The sequence below is a fragment of the Geotrypetes seraphini genome, chromosome 4, assembly GCF_902459505.1.
Source record: "Geotrypetes seraphini chromosome 4, aGeoSer1.1, whole genome shotgun sequence".
Taxonomy (NCBI): Eukaryota; Metazoa; Chordata; class Amphibia; order Gymnophiona; family Dermophiidae; genus Geotrypetes; species Geotrypetes seraphini.
The window spans coordinates 21,969,800-21,994,775 of record NC_047087.1 but is presented as its reverse complement, the minus strand read 5'-3'; the positions used below and the strand labels follow the sequence as shown (position 1 = coordinate 21,994,775).

The window sequence follows — 24,976 nt, the reverse complement described above, 5'->3', positions numbered from 1 at the left end:
TTATGAGCGTCTGTGTGCGTAAGGATACAACTGCCCAGACAAGCATCATTGAAAACTAATGGCAAGTCATTTTATTTTTATTTTTTTATGCAGTAGTTATCCTTACTTGAGCCACAAAGCAATCTAATCTAATCTAATGCTTGGCTTTATATACCGAATCATCATTCTATGAAAGCTCGACTCACTTTACAATAGTTAACTTAAACAGATAAGAACCATTAGAAATACAATAAAACCTTGGATTGCAAGTAACCTGGTTTGCAAGTGTTTTGCAAGACGAGCAAAACATTTGATTAAATTTTAACTTGATATACAAGCAATGTCTTGCAATACAAGTACTTACAGTATACACACATCACAACTGAGCCGATGGTTCTTCTCTCTCTGACGCTGTGGATGTGTAGTGACTGTTCTAAACAAGCGAGGTCTTGCAATACGAGCGCATACAGTATACACGCGTCATGTCATCACAACTGAACCAATGGTTCTTCTCTCTCTGACGCTGTGGAAGTGTAGTGACTGTTCTAAACGAGTGAGATCTTGCAATATGAGAACATAAAGTATTTTGCATTAAAGTTTTTGGGTTGTAAAACGAATAGTCTGAGTTTCCATTAGTTCCTATGGGAAAATTTACTTTGATATACGAGTGCTTTGGATTACAAGCATGCTTCTGGAACGAATTATGCTTGCAAACCAAGGTTTGATTGTAGAACCAAATTTCAAGATCAATTTTCGAAATGTTTAGTAAATAAAACAATTTTTAAAGATTTACGAAAAAATTTAAGCGAACCAGAACTCCTTAAAAGAGACGGAAGATCATTCCAAAGTTGGGAAAATTTAAAAATCAAAGATTGGCTGAAAATCTTAACTCCTTTAATCCCTTTCCTGGAAGGAAGGGATAATTTAAATTGTTGGTTGTCTCTTGCAAAAGAGAATCTATAAACATTCCACGATAAAGGAATAAGAGGAGTAAGAATTCCATATAGGATTTTAAAAGCAACACAAACACATTTAAATTGAACTCTGAAATAAACCGGGAGCCAGTGAAGCCTCTGGAGCAATGGAGTCACATGGTCAAATTTACGTTTCCCAAAGATCAATTTCGCAGCATTATTCTGAATCAGCTGCAATCTATAAAGGCAGGTTTTTGTGATACTGAGGTAGATAACATTAAAATAATCCAGGCGAGACAATATAATTGACTGAACTAAAATAGAAAAATGACGATGATGAAAGAGATGTCTAACCTTCCTCAGCATACGCAGATTAAAAAAGCATTTCTTGACCAGAGTTAATTTGACCTTTAAAAGAAAGTGAGGAGTCAAAAAAGACTCCCAAAATCTTAGCAGAAAACTCAATTTGTAGAGAAGATCCAGAGACCAGGGCTCCAGAAAGTCTCTGTTACCGTTTCGATCTTCTTATCTTTGCAAACTTGGATTTTCAGCTCTGACAGAAATTAAATTGAGAAAAAGGGACCGACTGCAGATGGCGGATGATGAAATACGTGTTTGCTTGTTGACTATTGAGCCACGTTTTGACTTACTTTGAGCTCAGAAACAAGCACATCTTTCGCATTGATTAGCAATTCTATCTACTTTAGTTTCGCCGTTGTTACAATTACCCATACATAGCTTAAAGAACTTTCAACAAATAACTCTCAAATTTAATTTTTGGTTGCTTTTGCAATTTTATAATTTCAATTATAATGTGCTGTGAAAAACTACTACTACTACTACTACTACTATTATTTCTTAAAGTGCTGAAAAAGGCGCACATAGCGCTGTACATTTTAACATACAATAGACGGTCCCTGCTCAGAAGAGCTTACAATCTAATTTAGACAGGACATTTCAGGGTTGAGGAGATTATGTAAGCAGAAATGATACAGTGGGAATCTGGGAGCAGTGAGTGGGAATTAGGCTTGGATTTGAACGCAGCTAGGGAGGGAGCATGACGTATTGATTCAGACAGCCTGTTCCAGGCATAAGGCACCACAAGAAAGAAGGGACGGAGTCTGGAGTTGGCAGTGGAAGAGAAGGGTACAGATAAGAGGGGCTTGCCTGACGAATGGAAATCACGGGGAGGAGCATGGGGGAGATAAGTGAAGAGAGATATGGGGGGCTTCAGAGCGAACGCACTTGTAAGTCAGCAAGAGGAGTTTAAACATCGGAGATGGGCTGGGAGCCAATGAAGCGACTTGAGGAGAGGGGTAATGTGAGAATAGTGGCTCTCACGGAATATGAGTCGCGCAGCAGCATTTTGAACGGAAGAGGAGAGAGACGGGCTCGCGGGAGGCCTGAGAGAAGTACGTTGCAGTAGTCTAAGCGCGAGGTGACGAGAGCGTGGAAAAGGGTTTTGGTCAGTTTGCTCCGTTTAGTGTGCCAGAGCAAAAAAAGTTTGAGAGACCCTGCACTGCAGCCATATTGTAAACCAGTTTTTATGCCTCTATCCTAGGTATCTTTTTTTTTCTTTTTTTAATAAAATCTTTATTCATTTTTACAACTTACAATAAGTAAATCAAGAAATAACATTTGATCTTAAAACATCACTTGATTTCCTATTACATCCATCGTAAATTAATGAAATTTATCCCCTCCCCTCCCTATCATTTCATATACAGTCACTTATATTATACAATATTTTTTATTATTCATCCAAATCTTTAAGAAAGAATCAGAAAACCCCCCAACCCTACCCCTCATTATCAATTATATTATTACGGGAAAAATGTTATTTATTCATTACAATAATCTGCCAATGGCCCCTAAACATCTTGAAATTTACTAAAATGTCCATTCTGCGTGGCTAGTGCTTTTTCCATAATAATAATAATAATAACTTTATTTTTGTATACCGCAATACCACAAACAGTTCAGAGCAGTTCACAATGCAAGAGACTGTACATATACAGCGAAGATACAGAGAATTAATTGTCAAGTATAATGGTAATCAGTTTCAATTACAGGAGAGTACCGAGAGGGGAAGGAGAAGCCGGAGGAAAGGAAGTACATTGGATTGAGGGGGGAGGAAAGGGAAAGACCAGGGGCATAAAGAATTCCACCAAAAATTGTAGATTAATCTACTCCAATTCTTCCAATTCAATGTAATATGTTGAATGGCGACTCCAGTCATAATTAGCAAAAGCCTATTATTTTTTGAGGATATTTGACTCTTTGCCCTCATTGACATGTCAAATAAAATAGTAGAAGAACGCACATTTTCTTGAGAGGGTGGCTTGAATCCTGTGCTGTAGTCAGCAGTAAGCCCCTTTCTGCTATCTCCTAATGCTTTTGTCTCTTCTCAGTGATGTAGCGAGGGTGAGAGGCGACCAGGGTGGTGACATCCCTCCCCTGACCTCCCCCCCACCTCCACATGCTCCTTTCCCGCCCCCTCCTGCCACACACGCAGCTTCCCTTCCCTCTGCAACATTCCCGACGCAAGCGGCCACCCCCCAAGCGCAGATCTAGGAAGTGACATCAGAGGAAGAGCCGACACCGGCGCGACAACAGGTTGGGGGTTGCTGCCACGCGCCGGGAAAGTTCCAGAGGTACAAGGGATGGGAAAGCAGCATGCATGCGCTGCAGTGGGGGAGCGGGGAGAGGGCCGGGGAGGAGCACGGGTGCCTGTGCCCTCACCAAGATGGCGCCCAGGGCGGACTGCCCCCACCCCCCCTTACTACGCCACTGTCTTTTCTCACGCTTTAGAAGACACACAGTTTATTTATATATCAATCTTATAGCCCACATATCATAAATTTCTTTCTGGGTTACAAGTAAAACAGAATAACAAATGATTTTCAGTTGTGCGTAGATGTTCGAATTATACATTTTAAAGTACGTCTTATACATTATGTATGTGAACTTGTAATCCGCTTGGTTGATAGGTGGACTAGAAATTTTAAAATAAATAAATACTCCCCCCCTTTTACTAAACCGCGATAGCGGTTATTAGTGCAGGGAGCCCAGCTGAATGCTACGCACTTCTCCTGACGCTCCTAGAGTTCCTATGAGCGTCGGGAGCAGTGTGGAGCATTCAGCGCGGCTCCCTGCGCTAATAACCACTATCGCGGTTTAGTAAAAGGGAGTTGGGGGTAGGTAAATGAACTGCAGCCAACCAGCAGCCCTATTGTGGACTTTGGCGGCAGTGTCATGGACATGGGCCCTGCTGCTTCTCTGGTGGATGCCTTTAGACTATTTGCACTGTATACAAACAAGCTAACATGAACTGCGTATGACTTTTTACAGGACAGTGTGGTGAAAGGCATGGAAAAGAATCAATCTGTCGCAATAGAATTATCTGATATTGTCGTCTACTGCAAACCAGTGAGCAAAACCAAGGAGAATTTCGGTAGTATATTTTAGATAAGTATAAATTGGTATGCATTGTTTAGAAATGATTGCTTTTTTTTTTTTTTTAGAAACGTACCCCTGAGGCAATGCCTGGGTATGCGGGGGACCAGTTCTGATCGTGTGGAAATCTAGCCATGCACCATAGCTTATGGACGGAGCACATATGGCTGGATTCAGTACACTTCTCCCTCTGTATTTGCTGTGATAGGGGATTAACAGAACCGCAAATACTGAAAAACCGTGAATAATTTTTTTATATGTTATTTTCTGTTTTGTTTTGTTTTTTAAATTAAAAACCATCGTGCATATAGTGAAACTGCAAATAACATGGTGGGAGACCTGGCCTGTTCCTGAAGGAGAGGCAAGACACGGTGAAGAAAGTGCCGGGAATCAGCAATTTTCTCTATAAACGCTTGGAATCGGCGATTTCTCTATGCAAGCTGATGTCATTTGGGGGGAGGAGCCAGCAAGCCAAAAACCGTGAACAAATTGAAACCGCGAATGCTGAAACCGCGAACACGGAGGGAGAAGTGTAAATGGCGCTGGGAAAAACTTGCATTCATTGGTATTCTATAAAGGGCGCGCCAGGCTGAGCAGTGTTTAGAGCAGTGTCCTCCAAACTTTCTCAAGCCTCGGCACACTAAAAGTAGTGGCCGCGGCTCGAGGCACCCAGAAGTGCGCGGATGTCGCCGTGATGCTACCACGTGCATGCGCCAAGGCCCTTCTGATGGGCCCTGAGACCCCAGTAGGGGGGTGCCAGCAGGGAAGAGGGCCGGAGAGAAGGAGAGGTGCTGACACCGCAAAACGCACATCCTTTAGGTATTCCTTATGTAGGTTGGAGGCATGAGGTCACCGATGTTGCCCCCAAAGCTACTGCTACTTCTCCTTTCTAATGCACAGTGCTGTACATTAAAACATACAAGAAACAGTCCCTGCTCAGTAGAGCTTATACTCTAATCAAACAGACAAACAGGACAAGTAGGGGGTTAGGGGGTTTCTCAGTCCCGGGTACTATACAAACAAGTGGGGGTTAGGGGTTAAAAGCAGATAACCAGGTATGTTGCACCGCTTTAATAGCAGTCCTGCCTCTGGTTAGCTGTTTGGATATATGACACTAAATATAGCTTCTGGGCACCAGCATGAGGCCCAGTACTGACCACCCAGGTCTAACTCAGCCAGCAGAAGCCAGCATTTCAATACTGCGTGAAAGCAGTTGATGGATCAGGAAACCATATTGCCCTTTTCTCGTTTGCTTGCTGATTTGAATATGCTTGAATTCACTAGGGGGCCTTCTTACATGTTGCTGCTCTAGCCAGAGAATGCAGTTCCCGTAGCATGTGGGCTACATGGATGACATCTCTGCTCTTATAGCCATTCTGATTCTGGGCTAGATGCACTAAAACCTCCAATCGTTTGATTTGCCAACCCAATTTGCTCTAAACCAGTGTTTTTCAACCTATTTATACCCGTGGACCGGCAGAAATAAAATAATTATTTTGTGGACCGGCAAGCTACTAGGACTAAAATTTTAAAACCCCGTTTCCGCACCATCTCTGTGAGCTCGGTCCCCGCAAATCATCTGATCCCATCCGCACAAGCCTCAGTTATGATTTTATATTGAATGTATTTTATTAAAGTATAAAAAGAAACAATATTCTGTACAAATAATACAGAGCAAGGATCAACAAAACCCCTGTCTCCCCTCCCTTTACATATATCCCCTCTACTATCAAGAAAACTGAACAAGCCAAATTATTACAGAATGCTACACAGAAATATCATGCTAACAGAATACTGCACTCACACATGACAGGAATAGTATTAGGGGAATGCAACTAGGGCAACTGCCCCCTGGTCAGAGAGCATCCTAAGCCAGCTGGAAGCTAAAGAAGCACTGCCTGGGCTTTGCAGTCCCCAGCTATGTCTAACACCAGCTCTAGCAGGATATATATTTCAAATCTGATATATTCTAATCACAAAATAGAAATAAAATTATTTTTTTCTACCTTTTGTCATCTCTGGTTTCTGCTTTCATCTTCTTTTCACTCTCTTCCCTCCAGGGTCTGCCCTCTCTGTCTCTTCAATCCAGCATCTGCCCCTTCCATCCACTGTCTGCCCTCTCCCCCTTCCATAAGGTATCTGTCTTCTTTCTATACCCCTCTCCCCTTTCCATCCAGCCTGTGCCCCCTCTCTCCTTTTTACATGATTCATTCAATCATCAATTTCTCTACTTTCTCATGCCTGTCTCTCCCCTTCCCCTCCTCTAATCTCCCTGCCAGCTGTTTCCTTCCTTTTTTCCTTCTCCCTTCCCTCCTCCTCCTGTCCAGCAGTAACTCTCTTCCCTTCATCCCCTCCCAGCAGCATCTCTCCTTCTTCTTCCCTCCAGGTCCAGTAGCAGCTGTCCCTTTTTTCCCCTTGCCCAGCAGCTTCCCAGATTCCTTTCCCTCCTCTCCTCCCAGCAGCATCTCTCCTTCTCTCTCTCCAGTTGCAGCTGTCCCTTTTTTTTCCCTTGCTCAGCAGCTTCCCAGACTCCAATAGTGGCTTTCTCCCCTCCCAGCAGCTCTCCTTAGTTCCCAGCGCAGCGATTCAGGAAGGCAGCCTCAGGTCCTTTGTTGGGTCGCGCAGTCTCTGAGGAAAGAGGAAGTTGCATCATCAGAGGCAACTGCGACTCAGCAAAAGCCCCAAGGCTGCCTTCGTGAATCGCTGCGCTGGGAAGTAAAGGAGAGCTGCAGAGAGGGGAGAAAGCCACTGTCGGAGGCTCCCCATGATCTCTCCTGCCAAGCGCGGACCAGCTAAAAATATCTCATCGATCTTGCCGGCCCTGCACGGACTGGCAGGAAATTGAACTTAATCAATCTCGCCGGCCCTGTGCAGACCGGCAGAAATTTCCTGCGGACCGACACCGGTCCACGGACCGGTGGTTGAAGAACAGTGCTCTAAACAACTCACTGTGTGGTTTTCTGTGCGGTCCTACATTCTCTGTTTCTGGCATGCAAATGAGGTCATTAATATTAAAACAAGGCATCAGATCGATGCCCTAACCATGCATGCCAGAATCGGGTCAGTCCTAACTCGACAGGTCTGTCTGGGTTTTTTTTTTCTATGGGCACAGATGTTGTGTGTGTGAGTATGTAACACACACAATATCTGGCCCATAAAAAAAATGCCATGCCGAAACTCCCCAGAACCAGAATGGAGGCAGGAGGGATGCCCTATCCTTCCTGTCACCATGCCCCCCCTCACACTCCATGAACCTCCCCATACCTAGAACTTAGGTGACAGCAGGAGGGATGCCCAATCCCTCCTGCTCCTCAGGCCCACCCCTCCAAAATGGCATGCCTTCCCCTTCCTGGTGCATCCTGGGATGCATAGAGAGGGGTCTAAAGCCCTGATTGGCTCAGATTCTTAAGGCCCCTTCCAGGGGAGAGACCAATGGCAGGAGGGAGTGGGCATCCCTCCTGCCTCCATTCTGTTCCAGAATGGGTTGTCGGGGAGAGCCATCATCAGCAGGGTGAGGGGCAACTGGTTGCCATGGGCACGGGGACAAGGCCATTCACTGCCCCATGGAGCAAAGGATCTGATGCAAGTTGCTTCCCTTCTCACCCCTCCGGGTCAGCAGCCCCCTCACGATCATTCATACAACAGCCCCCCTTGTGTTCACAGTTGCAGCAGCAGCCACTCCCCTTGTGAGTTCAGCAGCCAACCCCCCTCCCTATCGCAGGTCATACAGCCCTTGCACCCAATACGTTTACCACTGCTGCCAGGGATTCCATTTATAAACAGGCCCTGCTCCGCCAAAGTTGACCCAGAAGGCTTCCCTCCGATATCAGAACTGACATTGGAGGGAAGCCTTCCGGGTCAGCCGGGGATCCCAGTTCCCTCCTTTCAGCTGGGCTGCTTCTTCCTGCCTTCAGCGGCATTTGTTTGCAGAAGTGGCAGGAGGGTGCTTTGAGGCTTCCCCTGCCGCTCAGCTGTTCAGGCTTCCCCAAACCAGCTCTGCGCATGTATCCAGGTCAGACAAGATTATGGTGAACCTCCATGCAAATCATTGCATGGAAACTTGTTGGAACATCGATCGCTGTTCCACAATCAGCCGAAAAAATTGGTCAACAGCGACTTGCACAGTCTTAGTGACTGTGTTTAGTGCATCCAGCCCTCTGTTTCTGCAGTGTAATTTGCAAACAGGAGTAGACAAAAGAAAGATAGCATCTGATTATGATACATTAATCAAACAAACTTCCATGACAAATGTTGGTATGTAGGTCAGCTGAAGTGGTTGATTCAGTCCTGCACAATGCATTATAGACTTGTAGTTTTTATCTAAAGAAAATCAATGGAACAGTCAGAATTGTAACTCAATACAAGCAGTGGGATCAAACTAGGACTCAATCAGTCTGTTTGGTTGATCTGGGTGAATCATCAATCCTAGGTCTAAGGCTGGTATCCACAACAGAGGAATTTGTTCCTGGAGGAAAAGTCCATAGTCTGTGATTGAGAAAGACACGGGGGAGCCAATGCTTGCCCTGTATAGGTAGCATGGAATATTGCTACACCTTGGGTTTTGGCCAGGTACTGGCGACCTGGATTGGCCACTGTGGGAACGGGCTACTGAGCTTTATGGACCATTGGTCTGACCCAGTGAGGCTTTTCTTAGGTTCTTATGGTCTTGTCATTGTAATTGTCAAAAAATAAACCTGCTTCTTTCTTTCTGCACAGACAAGGTGGACTTCAGAGAAGTCCGATCTTTTGTGGAGACCAAGGCAGAAGGCATCATGAAACAGAAGCCTCTCGATCTGCTGAAATACAACCGGAAAGCACTAACGAGGATCTACCCCAAAGGTCCACGGGTGGACTCGTCCAACTATGATCCTTTTCGCCTTTGGCTCTGTGGATCTCAAATGGTTGCGCTCAATTTCCAGACTGCAGGTAAACCCTTTTCAGAAGGGCCCGGTGCCGCCTTTATCTCGTTGGTTTGCTGTATTTCTTGGCCTTTGTAGAGTAAGTCGGTAGGGATTTCTGCTCATGTAGCTTCTTGTGTTGGACTTTCACTGCATGAGAACAGGAAGGCAAGTAGAGGAAGATGAGACAAACCTTTACACAGTGACAAACAATCAAAAACATCGTTAGCAACATTTATTATAAAAAGAAACACAGTAAAAGTTATGCTTATACAAGGAGGTACTCTGCCTTTTGGGCCTATCCAAGGGCTAAAGCAAAGATCACATTCCTAATCTTCTGGATCCTGAGGGCTGGGGGGAAGACGTTTCAGGGCTGTGCTTAGGTGAAATGATTTTTGTGGGTTTGAGCTCTCTCTCGTTCCAAGCACTCCATAGTTACCCAAATGAGTCTTTACTGGATGAATGAAAGCAGAAAAAACGGTGTGGTAACCATGTTAGTCCACTTTTAAAGGTTACTAGCTGATTACCTGGCGTTGCCCGGGTGTTTATTTATCCTAAAATGACCCACCCCCCATATGCCCCACCCACCCCCACATGTCCCACAGGAATGACCGTCTCTGTGGGGCTGAACTTGGACTTAAGCGGCATTGGGAGTGTCAGTATTCATGTCAGTGAGCCCGAAAACTATGGGTTAGACCAGTGTATCTCAAACTGTGTGCCGAGGCCCACTCGTGTGCTTCCTGAGATTCCAGCTGTGCCGGTGCACACTGAGGAGGAAAAGAGGCGCCTGCCAGCTGACTTCCCTACGTGGTAGAGCGCCAGCGCTGCCCAATTTGCCAAAGGCCTGCATGTTCCCTCTTCTCCCTAGCGTCCTCCGGCTTCCCCCCTCCCCCCGGCCTCCCGGTCCCACCTTTAAAGCTGATTACAGCAGCCTGCAGAGGATCGCCGGTAGGTAAAATGATTTTATTTTCAATATAGTGATTGAAATGTGTCAGTTATGAGAATTTAGATCTGCTGTGTATATGAAAAATGAATGGAAAAAATTGCATTACAATTAGTAAAGGGGATGGGATCTGGGGCAGAGCTTGGGTGGGCCTAGGGAGGTCTGTGGTTGGGGTACTCAGTTGATATAGGGGGTGCTTAGTTTGAAGTAGTTGAGAAACACTGCTGTAGGCAATCAGCTGGCGCCAGTGCCTCTCCTTCTCTCTGGCCCCCTTCCCTGCTGGCACCCCCTACTGGCATCTCAGGGCCCATCTGGAGGGCCTCTGCACATGCGCAGAAATCGGCGTAATGATGTCACGCATACATGTGAAGTCATCACGGCGACATCAGCGCACATCTGGGTGCCTCAAGCCATGGCCACTACCTTTAGTGTGCTCCGACTCGAGAAAGTTTGTGAGACACTGGGTTAGACACTAATATCTGTCGTTTTTGATAATTTTCAAATGTCACTCCCTTCCACCCCCCCCCCTACAGTATTTTACCCCAGATAGTAAGTGATATGTATACCAAGTTTGGTTGAAATCTCTCCATGCGTTTCGGAGTTATACTGAAACATACATACATACACACACTTACAGATACATCCGATTTTTTATATATATATATATATACACACTATATATATATATATATATACACACTAGTTTTTTAGCCCGTTACATTAACGGGTGCTAAAATAGTTGTGTAGACTTAGGCTTTTATTTTCTTTTCTTTCTCTTTTTCTGTCTCTCCCCCCTGTCCAGCAGCACCCCTTCCCTGCTCCCCCTGTCCAGCAGTAGCCCTTCTCCCTTCCTTTTACCTACCCATATTCAGGCTCCCATTTCCCCTTTTACCTTCCCTATTTCCGTCTGGCGCTGGTGGGATTTGGGCTCCGGGGCAGCTGATGTGCATCGGGTGCTGACGTACTCTGGCGCGGGGCCTCTGCTGGGCCGCAGGGAGCTGGTTTGCCCACACTGCGACTGTGGAGCTCGGTGTCTGGGGTTGTCGGGTAGGTCTTCCGGGCCGTGGGAGAAGTAGGTTGTGTCTAGGAGCCAACAGGATAGCGCCGTGGCTCCCCTAGTCCCTTGCCGCCCCCCCCCCTTTCTTCCCTTCCCGCGGTCCCTCGATACATACCACAGCTTGTTTAACTTTCTGGCGGCTCCTCTCACGATCGCCGCCTGTGTCAGAAGCCTTCTCCGACGCAGGAGCGGCTCGTGAGAGGAGCCGCCACAGCGTCTTTTAACTTAAAAAGAAACTTTGGTCAGTAGGGCCGTATTTCTGAGATGGAGGACTGCACGAGGTGGAGAGCAGGGAAGCCATCGCTTTTCAATTTGTCTGGCGGCCACTGGCACAGCTAAGCGCGCATGCGCACTCCTGGTGGGCAGGGACCTACGGATCACGCGCTTAGCGTTTTATTATAGTAGATAGATAAATAGAAGTAAAATTTTAAAAAAGAAGATAAAATGATACCTCTTTTATTGGACTAATGTAATACATTGTTTGACTAGTTTATGAAGGCAATACCTTCCTCGAGTCGAAAGCAGCAGAACAAAAAAAACCCGTTAGCTCCACAGACAAAAAAATATTTAAATCCTCATCTGGTGACTTTTTCCAGTCTCCAGTCTAGAACTCTTTCTCCTCTAGTCTCACAGTCTAGAGCTTGTTATTCTGTCCTCAGTGGTGTAGTAAGAGAGGGTGCAGAGGGGGGTGGTCTGCCCCGGGCGCCATCTTGGTGAGGATGTAGGCACCTGTCTTCCTCTCTGACCCCCACCTTTCCTGCCCCCCACTGCCACGCATGCACACTGCTTCCCTTCCCCCCGTACCTCTGTAGCGTTCCTGGCGCGAGCAGCAACCCCCAAGCTGCTGTCGCAGCAGTGTTGGCGTTTCCTCTGACGTCACTTCCTAGGAATGACTTCTAAGGAAGGCATGTCCTCTAAAAGAGGGGAAAACCGGACGTCTGCTAACCCTAGGCATGGGAGAGGAAAGAAAGCAAAGAGAAGATATAGGACTTGTTGAGGGGGAGGGCAGGGAAGGGAAGCAAAGGAAAGGTGCTGGACCAGGGGATTGAGAAGTGATGGAGAGATGCTTGACAGTCCTCCGCCAGCATTTCTATCAGCAATATTACTGTTGAATCATTAATGGCAGGTAAGCACCATATAAATTCAAATATAAACAGATTACTTGAATATAAACCAATGGGGAAATGTTATCTTCCGTCTCTCCTTTCTTCCCTCCCTCTTCCCCATGGCATCTGCCTTCCTTCAATCCCTCCCTTCCCAATGTGATCCACTGTTGAGCTGGGCCAGGAGAGATCCTCCTAGCACTCCTGCCCAAGTAGTCTCTACCAGAAATGTCTACCATGAGATCCTGTGGCAACCGTGTGAGAAAAACACACGGTGAGCTGTTTTGTGCATCAAGTCGGCAAATGCGATTGTCGCTAAAGCAGTCAAACTGGTTTAGTGACCATCGCTGACTTTAGTGCATCTAGGCCTGAGGTTGTTGTTTAGTATAGAGATATATCTGGACGTTGAGTTGCTGGATCAGTTCTTGGTTATCTCTGCCCTTCCACAGACAGATATATGCAAATACACCACGCCCTCTTCTCACTGAATGGCCGAAGTGGGTATGTCCTGCAACCAGAGTGTATGAGAACTGAGAACTACGATCCCGTGTCAGATTCAAAAAAGAGAACACAACTTATTTTGACAGTGAGGGTAAGTAAATGTGGGAGGGGTTTTGCTTTTTTTTTCTTGGGATTAATGGGTTGGAAGATCATATGAAATGTAGCTTGCTACATTTTTCAAGCTTCAGCTACAAGATGTAGTGTCGCTAGAAAAGGTTCAAAGAAGAGCGACCAAGATGGTAAAGGGGATGGAACTCCTCTCATATGAGGAAAGACTAAAATGGTTAGGGCTCTTCAGCTTGGAAAAGAGACGGCTGAGGGGAGATATGATTGAAGTCCACAAAATCCTGAGTGGAGTAGAACGGGTTCAAGTGGATCGATTTTTCACTCTATCAAAAATTGCAAAGACTAGTGGGACACTCAATGAAGTTACAGGGAAATACTTTTAAAGCCAATAGGCGGAAATATTTTTTCACTCAGAGCACTAAAACATGTTGACAGAGGTTATGGTAAGAGTGGTTAACATAGCCGGTTTTGACTAGTTCCTGGAGGAAAAGTCCATAGTCTATTATTGAGAAAGACACGGGGGAAGCCACTGCTTTCCCTGTATCGGTAGCATGGAATGTTGCTACTCCTTGGGTTTTGGCCAGGTACTAGGGACCTGGATTAGCCACCGTGAGGATGGGCTACTGGGATTGATGGACCATTGGTCTGACCCAATAAGGTTATTCTTATGTTCTTACAGAATGAGGCAAAAAAAAAAAAAAAAAAGTAACCCCTTAGAGGTTATTTTTTACTATTTACTCAGCAACTACTTTGAATTTCAATGAGAAATTTTACGTACTTATTTAGTCATTATACTTACTTATTACTGTTAAACAACATTCAATTGTCTTAAGCTGTGTGGATGTAACTGACATTTAGCATTGCTACCTAGTGATTTTTTCACGTTAAAAACTATCAAGCTAAAACACAGTAAAATAGCAACATTCTATTGTATTCTATTTATATTTCACACTTCTCATAATCGATTCTAGGTGGATAACAACAATTAAAAAATATACCCCCTCTTTTACAAAGCCGCACGGTAACGGCCCCGAAGCCCATAGAGATTTAAAGTGGCTTCGGGGCTGTTGCCGCGCGGCTTTGTAAAAGAGGGGGATAGTGTCCAAACAAAATTATTCATTTACCAATCATTAAAAATAAAAAAAAAATTTATAACAATTTTCTAGCGGAGAAGGAGTAGAGGCGCCAGCGCCGACTGACTGACTGCAGGACGCGCCTCTCGCCGTGAGAGGCACGTCCTGTAAGCAGTCAGTCGGCGCTGGTGCCTCTCTTCTACGCCGGCATCTCGTGGCACACCTGGAATATGCCGGGGCAATCAGTTTGCAATAAACTGGTTTGGGAGAATGTTGGGAATAAGAGAAGAGGAACAGAACAATTGTTTACATTCTAACAAGTCGAAACCTTTCCATCCTCAGAGCTGGAAACGTGCTATACAGCAATGGCAGGAAACTTCTGCCACATTTTAATTATTTCCCTGTCTGTTCCAGTGGGCTCACCCTCTATCTAATGTATCTGGGTCAATGGGGGATTAAGTGACTAGCCCAGGGTCACAAGGAGCAGCATGGGATTTGAACCTACAACCTCAGGGTGCTGAGGCTTTAGTTCTAACCACTGTGCCACACACTCCCTCATGACTTTCCGCGCTCCAAACATCAACCCAAAATCTAATCAGATCCCTTGGCAAGTCTGATTTGACGAGGACATCTCCTCACGACGCCTTTGTTGTGCCTTGACTAGGACTAATGCTTACATATTAGTATGCAAAGCAAGACAGAGCGGACTTGCAGAGCCACAGAACTCTCTGAGCCATTCCATCTTGCTAAACCTCTAATGCCCCCTGCTATCATTTCCAGGTAATAGCTGCCCGCCATCTGCCCAAACCTGGTAGGAGCATCACCTGCCCATTTGTGGAGGTGGAGATCTGTGGTGGAGAATATGATAACAACAAATTCAAGACAACCGTAGTGAGTAAGTATGTAAACTTTTTTTTTTTTTTTTAATGTTTTGAGGGTGAAGATAGGAAGAGTTTGAAAGCGTCATCAGGGGATTTTATTAAAGCTGCTGTTCAACTGTGATCTTTACTCAGATGTACAATTATTTTTGCCCAGTCGTACACGCTGCCAGTCTAGGGAGTGAAAATGATTTTCATTCATTTGAAGTTTTTATTTTTGCTTATTCTCTCGTGTGTTATAAGGAGAAAATGAAGGAAATCGGAACAAAGAGTGAGACATAAAATTCAAAAATTCAGCAACTTAGAAAAGGGTGACAATTAACTGCAGCAGTGTGTTCATATGATTTTTTGAAGGATGGTTTTGCATTTGGTTTGAATTATCTTCTGGTTTCTCAATAACATACTATGGACTTTCCCTCCAGGAAATTGCCCAAGCTACGCTATCTGCTCCTTGGCCCCCATAGACTGGCATCTCTCGCTCCACTGGCTAAGAATCTCTTTCTCCCTTCCCATCCTTTCTGGTCTTCGTCACTCCCTCGCTCTACCATCCCCCAACCCCCACTTGCAGGTCCTGCATCTATGTTTCCCTCACCCCACCTACCACCTCTCTCTCTTAAACCCTGAATCCCTTCCCTATTCCCCATGGTCTGTAATCTCTCTTTCCCTCTCTATGCGGTCAAGAATCTCTTCCTTTTCAACCCCGTTTCTGGCCTGGGCTTCCTTTTCCCCTCTACTTACAGGTCCAGCATCCATGTTCCCTCCCTTCTCCTCCTCCCTCTGTAGGTCTAGCATCCATCTACCCCTTCTCTCCCCCCCCCCACACTTGCAATCCAGGATCCATATCCCCTCTTCTCTCCCCCCCACCTGGAGTCCAGCATTCATGTCCCTTCATCTCCCCACAGGCCTAGTATCCATGTACTCTCCTCCCCCTCCCATTTGTTAGCATCCATGACCCTGTTCCCTCCTTCTCTTCTGCATGGGTCTGGCCTCTCTCCAACTGAATGACCTCCCCCCCCCCCCCCCGTCCTCTCGTGAGATCAGACATACCTGAGGGCCTCCAAGAGCAGCAGCAATGGTGGCAGCTAGCCAGCAGAGGCAGTGCTGGAAACAGGCTGCTTGTGGATGGCATTGCCAGGGTCTTCCCTCTGCCACGTCATCTATCTACAGGAATTGATGCAGCAGAGGGAAGGCTCTGACAGGGCCAGCCGCAAGCAACCTCTTCATAGCACTGCCTCTGCCGTTTGGCTGTCACCACTGCTGCTTCCTTGGGAAGCCCGCAGGTATGTCTGACCTCATGGGTGGGAGGGGGGGTTGGTTGGTTGGAGGGAGAGAGGACAGAACCGCATGGAGGAGAAGGAGGGGACGGGCAGAACAGAAGATCTGTGTAGAATTGTGCACGGATGGGAAATTCTGTGCCATGCAGTTGCACAGAATTCCACCAGGAGTAGTCTTTGTCTTTCAGCCCTCTTTGCCTACACAGCCTTTCTCTCCCCTTCCTTGTTCCTATCAGTGCCTCTCTCTGTCTCTTACCCTCCTACCTTATCAAGTTTCCTTCTCCAGACCTGGGTGAACCAGAAGACCTCAATCCTTTTTTTACCTTTCCATCATTTATAGGTTCTACCCACAAGAGATTCTTATCCAAGCTCCTCACCTACCAAGCCACTTCAAAAGATCCAGATTGGAGTCAACCAGTCCTCTCCTCAACCTCTTATATGCATTTTAGAAAACTCTTTAAAATATTCCTCTTCTCAATCTAATCATCCTAATTTAATAACCCAAGAAAGGGACTTGGGGGTAATGGTGGACATGACAATGAAGCCGTCAGCACAGTGTGCAGCGGCCGCTAAGAGAGCGAATAGAATGCTTGGTATAATCAAGAAGGGTATTACAACCAGAACAAAAGAAGTTATCCTGCCATTGTATCGGGCGATGGTGCATCTGCATCTGGAGTACTGCGTCCAATATTGGTCGCCGTACCTTAAGAAGGATATAGCGATACTCGAGAGGGTTCAGAGGAGAGCAACACATCTGATAAAAGGTATAGAAAACCTTTCATACGCTGAGAGATTGGAGAAACTGGAACTCTTTTCCCTGGAGAAGAGGAGACTTAGAGGGGATATGATAGACTTACAAGATCATGAAGGGCATAGAGAGAGTAGAGAGGGACAGATTCTTCAACTTTCAAAAAATAAAAGAACAAGAGGGCATTCGGAAAAGTTGAAAGGGGACAGATTCAAAACGAATGCTAGGAAATTCTTCTTTACCCAACATGTGGTGGACACCTGGAATGTGCTTCCAGAGGATGTAATAGGGCAGAGTACGGTACTGGGATTTAAGAAAGGATTGGACAATTTCCTGCTGGAAAAGGGGATAGAGGGGTATAGATAGAGGATTACTGCACAGGTCCTGGACCTGTTGGGCCGCCGCGTGAGCGGACTGCTGGGCGCGATGGATCTCAGGTCTGACCCAGCGGAGGCACTTATGTTCTTATGTTTTCCCTCATTATTGAGAAAACTCTCCCATTCTTTTCCAAACTTACTTTTCCATTGTTATCAGTTTTGTGATCATTTGCAATACTTCTGTTGCCTTGTTTTCTAATCCTGTAAACCACTTTGAACTGTAAGGCTTATGCAGTATGTAAATAAAAAATTATGTTATGTTCGCTCACCAATTTCACTGTCAATCCAAGCACAACTCTCTATTTTAACTGTCTTCGGTCCCAGACGTCTGTACCTTATCCTTCTCTCATCCCCTACTTTCTCTTTTACCGTGTTTTCTCCAAGCACTTCACCTGCAGGCAGCGTCCCTCCTAACACTGTAAGAAGCTATGGTTGCACCTAGTGTGACTCACCCGCTGGTGCCCTACCCCCCTACCTGCTTCACCACCTCTGATGAGGGAGACAGTATGTTTGGAGCAATTTTTGTGCCCCTCCAGTATGTGTGCATTGTGCGGCCATACGACCACACTGCCCACACAGCCTTTGGTACAGCACTGTCTTCCCCTCCTCCAGGTCCTGGGTGATAATATGCACCTCCTTCTTTCAGCCTTCAGATTCTGCTTGATTCCCTTTGGCCAATGCAGAAAACAACCACTGACTCAGAAACATAGAAACATAGAACATGACAGCAGAAAAGGGCCACGGCCCATCTAGTCTGCCCACACTAATGCCCACCCCCTAACTACCTCCATGAAGAGATCCCACATGCCAATCCCATCTTTTCTTAAAATCTGGCACACTGCTGGCCTGAATTACCTGTTGTGGAAGATTATTCCAGTGATCAACCACCCTTTCGGTAAAGAAATATTTTCTGGTGTCGCCATGAAATTTCCCACCCCTGATTTTCAACGGATGCCCTCTTGTTACCGTGGGTCCTTTAAGGAAAAAGAGATCCTCTTCCACCTCAATACGGCCTGTGACATATTTGAACGTCTCGATCATGTCTCCCCTCTCTCTGCGTTCCTCGAATGAGTACAGCTGCAACTTACCCAGTCGTTCCTCATACGGGAGATCCTTGAGTCCTGAGACCATCCTGGTGGCCATTTGCTGAACCGACTCAACTCTCCGCACATCTTTTTGATAATGCGGCCTCCAGAATTGTACACAGTATTCCAGATGGGGTCTCACCATGGATCTGTACAACGGCATTATGACCTCGGGCTTACAGCTGATGAAACTTCTACGGATACAGACCATGATTTGTCTAGCCCTGGATGAAGCTTTCTCCACTTGATTGGCAGTCTTCATGTCTTCGCTAATGATCACCCCCAAGTCACGTTGTGCTACAGTCCTTGCTAGGATCTCACCATTTAGGGTGTAAGTCCTGCATGGATTTTTGCTGCCAAGGTGCATGACCTTGCATTTTTGTGGCATTGAAACTTAGTTTCCAAGTCTTTGACTAATGCTCCAGCAGGAGTAGGTCCTGCGTCATACGGTCGGGCATTGAGCTTTTGTCGGGCACTGTGCTTTCATCTGTTGTGCGGTTGCCTACTATGTTGCATAGTTTGGTGTCATCGGCGAATAATGTAATTTTACCTCGAAGCCCCTCAGCCAAGTCTCTTACAAAGATGTTAAATAGGATCGGGCCCAAGACCGAGCCCTGCGGCACTCCGCTGATCACCTCCGTCGTATCGGAGATCTTGCTCAATAACCTGCGGTGTGGGACGCTATCAAACGCTTTGCTGAAGTCCAAGTTCACGACGTCCAGGGACTCCCCTATATCCAGCTTTCTTGTTACCCAGTCAAAGAAGCTGATCAGATTTGATTGGCAGGACCTTCTCTTCGTAAAACCATGTTGATGGGGATCTTGTAGATTCTCCTCGTTCAGGGTCGTATCCAATTGGCGTTTGATTAGTGTTTCCATAAGTTTACTCACTATCGATGTGAGACTCACCGGTCTATAATTCTCAGCCTCAGAGAAGACTTATACACAAGCGTTAACTCTGGTGGAAGCCATAGCTGCAAATTGTATTAAAATGTATGCTGATGAGGTAGAACCATAGAAACATGATGGCAGATAAAGGCCAAATAGCCCATCCAGTTTACCCATCCGCAGCATCCATTCTCTCCTGCTCTCCCTATTGGCTAAGGTTATTAACATTTGCATCTCCTCTTCCTTTAGGCTAAGGCTCTTTACACCTACATTGTGATGTCATAGAGCTTTATGGTTATAGAAACATAGAAACACGATGGCAGATAAAGGCCAAATAGCCCATCCAATTTACCCATCCACAGCATCCATTCTCTCCTCCTCTCCCTATTGGCTAAGGCTCTTAACATTTGCATCTCCTCTTCCTATAGGCTAAGGCTCTTTACACCTGCATTGTGAGGTCATAGAGTTTTATGGTTATAGAAACATGATGGCAGTTAAAGGCCAAATGGCCCATTCTTGAATTCAGACATAGTCTCTGTCACCACAACTTCCTCTGGGAGACTGTTCCACGTATCTATCACCATTTCTGTAAAAACGTATTTCCTTGGATTACTCCTGAGCCTATCACCTCTTAACTTCATTCTATGCTGTCTCATTCCAGAGATTCCTTTCAAATGTACATTTACGCCACCTAGGTATTTAAACATCTATACATATCTCCCCTCTCTCGCCTTTCTTCTAAGTATACATATTTAGGCAATTTAGGTATTCAGTGCTTCTGCCAACTTTTTTTTTTTTTTTAATTTCTTTATTCAGTTTTGCATATTACAAGTGTATCAGAAAAATTCATATAATCTTATAAATACACACTTGATTTTCTTCATGAACACTTATACTTATATTCCTATTTTATAATGATTTAAATATTATGTAATACATTTAATAAATATGACAAATGTAAATAAAATAGAAAACCTCCCCAGTCCCTCCCTACCTATTTCAGAAAATCTAACCTAATACATCAAAATGCCAACTTTTAACACATGCACAACTTGAAAATTGTTGCATGAAAGTCTGGGGTAGAGAAGATTTTGCGGAGATAATTTTTTGCCTTTCTTTCATATTGAAGTGCTGTTTTGTCCTGTTTGCAAATGGAAAAAAGCCCATGCAAATTGTTAAGGTAACAGCAAAAATGCAAGGAGTGGAAAAGCCACAAATAACCAGGATGAGAGCAGGAGTCCAAAATAAAATCACTTTATTAAAACAGTATATAAAAAAATGAAGCACCATATTCCAGATGAATGGATGTACTAAGGACTCAACCCTGTGCTGCTCCTTTTAAAATCATGGAAATTTGGATTAAAACCAGGTTGATACACACAAACGTGCATTAGTCTCCTGCTACAAAGCATGATTATGCGTATCAACCTGGTTTTAATCCAAATTTCCACGATTTTAAAAGGAGCTGCCCAGGATATACGGACTCCTGATGAAGGTATAGGCTGCCAAAACATGATCTGTATTGGGTCCTTAGTACATCCATCTATCTGGATTTTGCTGCTTCATTTTCTATATAGTGTTTTTAATAAAGTGATTTTATTTTGGACTCCTGCTCTCATCCTGGTTATTTGTGGCTTGTCCACTTCTTGCATTTTTGATCTGACTTTTGTGGTTTGCCACCCCTTTGTTTTTCTAGATAGTAAGTAAAGTAACAGTTTTTAATGAGTGTTATGTGTAGGTCGCCAAAATACTCTTTATTTCACTTTATATCCTGGATTTGAGATCCTACCATATATGTTTTCCATGACCCCTCCACATGTGTTTTTTTTTCCTTAAATGTTTCTTTTTCTTTTCTTAAAAAATTTGTAGTTCACCCCTTTTGCCTTTTGTACCAATTTGTAATAGAATGTCAAAATTTGTCTATATTATCTTGTTTTGTCCTCCCCAATTTGTTAATTGCTATTTTAAAAACAATTGTTATACGCATTGAAATATATGATATTGCGTAGATAACAAATCCCAATAAAACTTGAAACTTGAAACATGGGCACTTGTCTGAAGAAAACTGAAAGTGAAAGTACATGGCCGCACCTGTTCTTCTGCACCTAAAGATGAGCCTCTCAGAAATTTCAAGTGGAAACCATTTTTACAAGGCTCATCTTTAGGCGCAGCAAAACAACCACCAATTATGCTGACACTTTTGTTTTTAGTTTGGACATGCTCACAAGAAGCCGCGCTTACCTGAAATCTGGTGCGCACTGTATTTGGCATAATCCCCCCACATTTGCCACATATGAAATTTGCATGCAGATTTCTTCCTATGTGCTGCGGTATTATGTTTACGGTAGAAACCACAGGCTCAAACAGCCCTGTGCAGCTTTCTGCATCTCCCTCACAGGCTAAAGACGTCTGCTGTTATCACTATAAAAATCTTTTTTAAAACCCCCAAAACGCTAAAGTCCCACTCTCACAACTGCATTTTAAAATTGGTCTGATTGGGTAGGAAAACTACAGTTATCCCAAAACAGATAAAGAGAGTACAGTGTATCAAAGTTGCTCGTGATGGTGGCAATGTAATAATAATTAATAATAATAATAATAATTTTATTCTTATATACCGCCATACCCAGCGAGTTCTAGGCGGTTTACATTAATTAGATTAGGATCCGCATAGACATGTAGATTTACAACAAATTTATCGGATTTACAACAAATTTAGCCAAACTTGGCAGACGAAAGAGGAAGATTTACAACAAATTTAGCCAAACTTGGCAGATGAAGAAGGAAGATTTACAACAAATTTATCGGATTTACAACAAATTTAGCCAAACTTGGCAGATGAAAGAGGAAGATTTACAACAAATTTAGCCAAACTTGGCAGATGAAGAAGGAAGATTTACAACAAATTTATCGGATTTACAACAAATTTAGCCAAACTTGGCAGATGAAAGAGGAAGATTTACAACAAATTTAGCCAAACTTGGCAGATGAAAGAGGAAGATTTACAACAAATTTATCGGATTTACAACAAATTTAGCCAAACTTGGCAGATGAAGAAGGAAGATTTACAACAAATTTATCGGATTTACAACAAATTTAGCCAAACTTGGCAGATGAAAGAGGAAGATTTACAACAAATTTAGCCAAACTTGGCAGATGAAGAAGTGAGAGGGTAGAAGAGGAAGGGGGAGAAAGGAGCTATCATGGAGGAGGGGATGAGCCGAGCAAGGGGCCCTGAGATTATCTGAAGGGTTGGTTAAGGGTCTTGTTTGCTGAAAAGGTAGGTTTTGAGTGATTTTCTGAAGTCGAGGTAGGTGGGGGCCTCGAGTATCATTTGGGCTAGCCATGGGTTCAGCTCGACTGCTTGGTCAGCAGGAGACCAGGTGTTGTTGAACCATATCCTTTAAAGATTCCAGAATACTCTAGATTTCAATATGACGCCTAATGTGATAATTAACAAAATTGACCCAGATTCGTCAGGAGTAAATCATGCAGCCCTGAACAGTTCAGTTCCTATGTGGTCTTCATAACATTTTTTGCTCATTCCAGATGATAATGGGCTTAATCCAGTGTGGCCGCCACCTCAGGAGCACGTGACATTTGAAATTTATGATCCAAATCTAGCATTCCTGCGTTTCGTGGTGTACGAAGAAGATATCTTCAGTGATCCAAACTTCTTAGCTCATTCCACCTTCCCCCTGAAAGGAATCAGAACAGGTAAGCTTCACCGAGTGCCTGCAGAACAGTCAGATTGGAGTTCATGTTTAGGGTCAGTAGGAGAAACCTTCCACTTTGAAACTGATCCCTGTTGTTGACTGGCTAAATTTTGTCTGGGCGAATCATTGACTGTGCAAAATTCAGCTAGATAATTAGAGGCAGCGATGGGGGCCCTCCTCAGTTAGTTAGATGTTGGCCGGTCTGCTGATATTCAGTGCTGGCTGGCTAAAGTCACCCAGTTAATCCTGGTCAGCCAAATAGCAGACTTAAAATTAACTGGAATGCATTGACTGTTTTCAGTAACCAATGAAAAAAAGTGGCCTTGAACAATGGACTTCCGATGAAGAGCCAGGAGAATGACCAATTGAATCGGTTTATTGTTCAATCCCCCTTTTTTTCATTGGTTATTTCCTCGTGGGCTTTTCCTCTGTTGGACTTTTCTGTACCCACTTGATTATTCTCAGACCAGATGTTCATCCCCACCATCTATAGCAGAATATTTCAACAGAGTTAAGTGGTTAACTTTATGCACGTTTTCAGTTTCGATGCGACACAGATGATGAAGGACTGTCGATGCACTCTGCTCTTTTAGAGATTTCCATTCAAATTCACAACATTGGTACCATTCTAAGTTTCAATTATTCATTGGTTGACCCCTGACGCAGGCAGGTACACTGAAACACAGCTCATGTCGGTTCCATCAATAAAATTCATTGGACTGGATGTGAAGGCCCCTTTGTGCTTCTTTCTGTTCCCTGTGTGACTTGTACTTGGGTTCCATCTCTTCTTTTCACGGGCTGAGGACTGCTCCAGAGTAGAGCTTGCCAATTCAGGGAAAAAATTTTGATTTGATTTAATTTGATTCAATTCACTTTCAATGGCACAGCTTTTTAAGTTTAAAGTTGAATCAATTTTTATTGTAAAACTAAACAAGCCAGATTAATACAGATCGATCCTGCACAGTCAATGCTAACAGAAAACCATGGAAAATAAGAAAATACCATTTTATTGGACTAATCCATTTTTGAATTAGCTTTCAGAGGCCAAAACCTCATTCTTCAGGTTAGTACAGTATACTGTTGTTATGGTATCCTATCCTGACCTGGTTTGTAACAAAAAATGTATTAAAATTAGTCTAATAAAAAGATTACTTTATTTCCATTTTCTCTTTAAAAACATCTATCAATACAGCTACAATAAAGCAACAACAACAAAAATATTTTTTCTGCCTTATGTCGTTGCTGCTTTAATCATCCTCTTCACTCTCTTCTTTCCATCCAGCGTCTGCCCTCTCTCTCAGCCCCTTCCATCCACTGTGAACCCATTCCTCCCCCTGTGGCCCTGCCTCTCCAGATTTTGCCCCTCTGTTCCCTCTCCTCCTACACCGCTCTTCCCAGGGCAAGCACTCTCTCTTTTTATCTCTCCATTTGTGGATTTAGCATCTTTCCCACTTTTCTTATTTATTTTTATTTTATTCTTATTATTTTTAGTATTTATGTACCACTTATAGTGTAAGTGGTTTACATTCAGGTACTCAAGCATTTTTCCCTGGTGGGCTCACAATCTATCTAATGCACCTGGGGCAATGGGGGCATTAAGTGACTTGCCCAGGGTCTTCTCATTTCTCTTTCTCTTCCCTCTACTTTTCCAGCTCCATTGACCCAGCACCTCTCGCACTCTCTTTTCCTCCTTCCGTGACTTCAGCCTCTCCCACTCTTCCCCACTGCCTTATCTAATCTCTCTCTTGTCTCCAGACCATCTCCTCCCTGAAATCCAGCACCCTCCATCCATGCCCCCCCCTTCGAGGTTTAATAGCTCCCCCATTCTCTTCCCCTCCCCTCCCTTACTTGCTCTCTTTCTTTGTCACTTCTTCTCCCTCCCCCTCCCCAACACACACACCTTAGGCAGCTTCAGCCTTCACAACTCGCTGCTCTTGCTGATGTCGGGCCTTTCTCTCTGCTGGGCCCCACCTACTTTCTCTTTCCACGAAGGCAAGACCCGGCAGAGAGAAAGGCCTGAT

At 44.4% G+C, this 24,976-nt stretch overlaps 1 protein-coding gene across 6 annotated transcripts in view; it reads left to right on the top strand.

The window, feature by feature from the left end:
* PLCG2 (phospholipase C gamma 2) overlaps positions 1–24,976 on the top strand; it is a 210,632-nt gene that overhangs the window by 174,100 nt on the left and 11,556 nt on the right. For 5 of the 6 annotated variants that reach the window (XM_033941197.1, XM_033941196.1, XM_033941199.1 and 2 more), the window contains 5 exons: positions 4,245–4,347; positions 9,066–9,275; positions 12,800–12,942; positions 14,771–14,885; positions 22,789–22,956. In XM_033941197.1, the coding sequence (XP_033797088.1) occupies positions 4,245–4,347; positions 9,066–9,275; positions 12,800–12,942; positions 14,771–14,885; positions 22,789–22,956 (739 nt within the window). The remainder of the gene's footprint in view (positions 1–4,244; positions 4,348–9,065; positions 9,276–12,799; positions 12,943–14,770; positions 14,886–22,788; positions 22,957–24,976) is intronic. The other variant, XM_033941198.1, reaches the window with a different exon arrangement.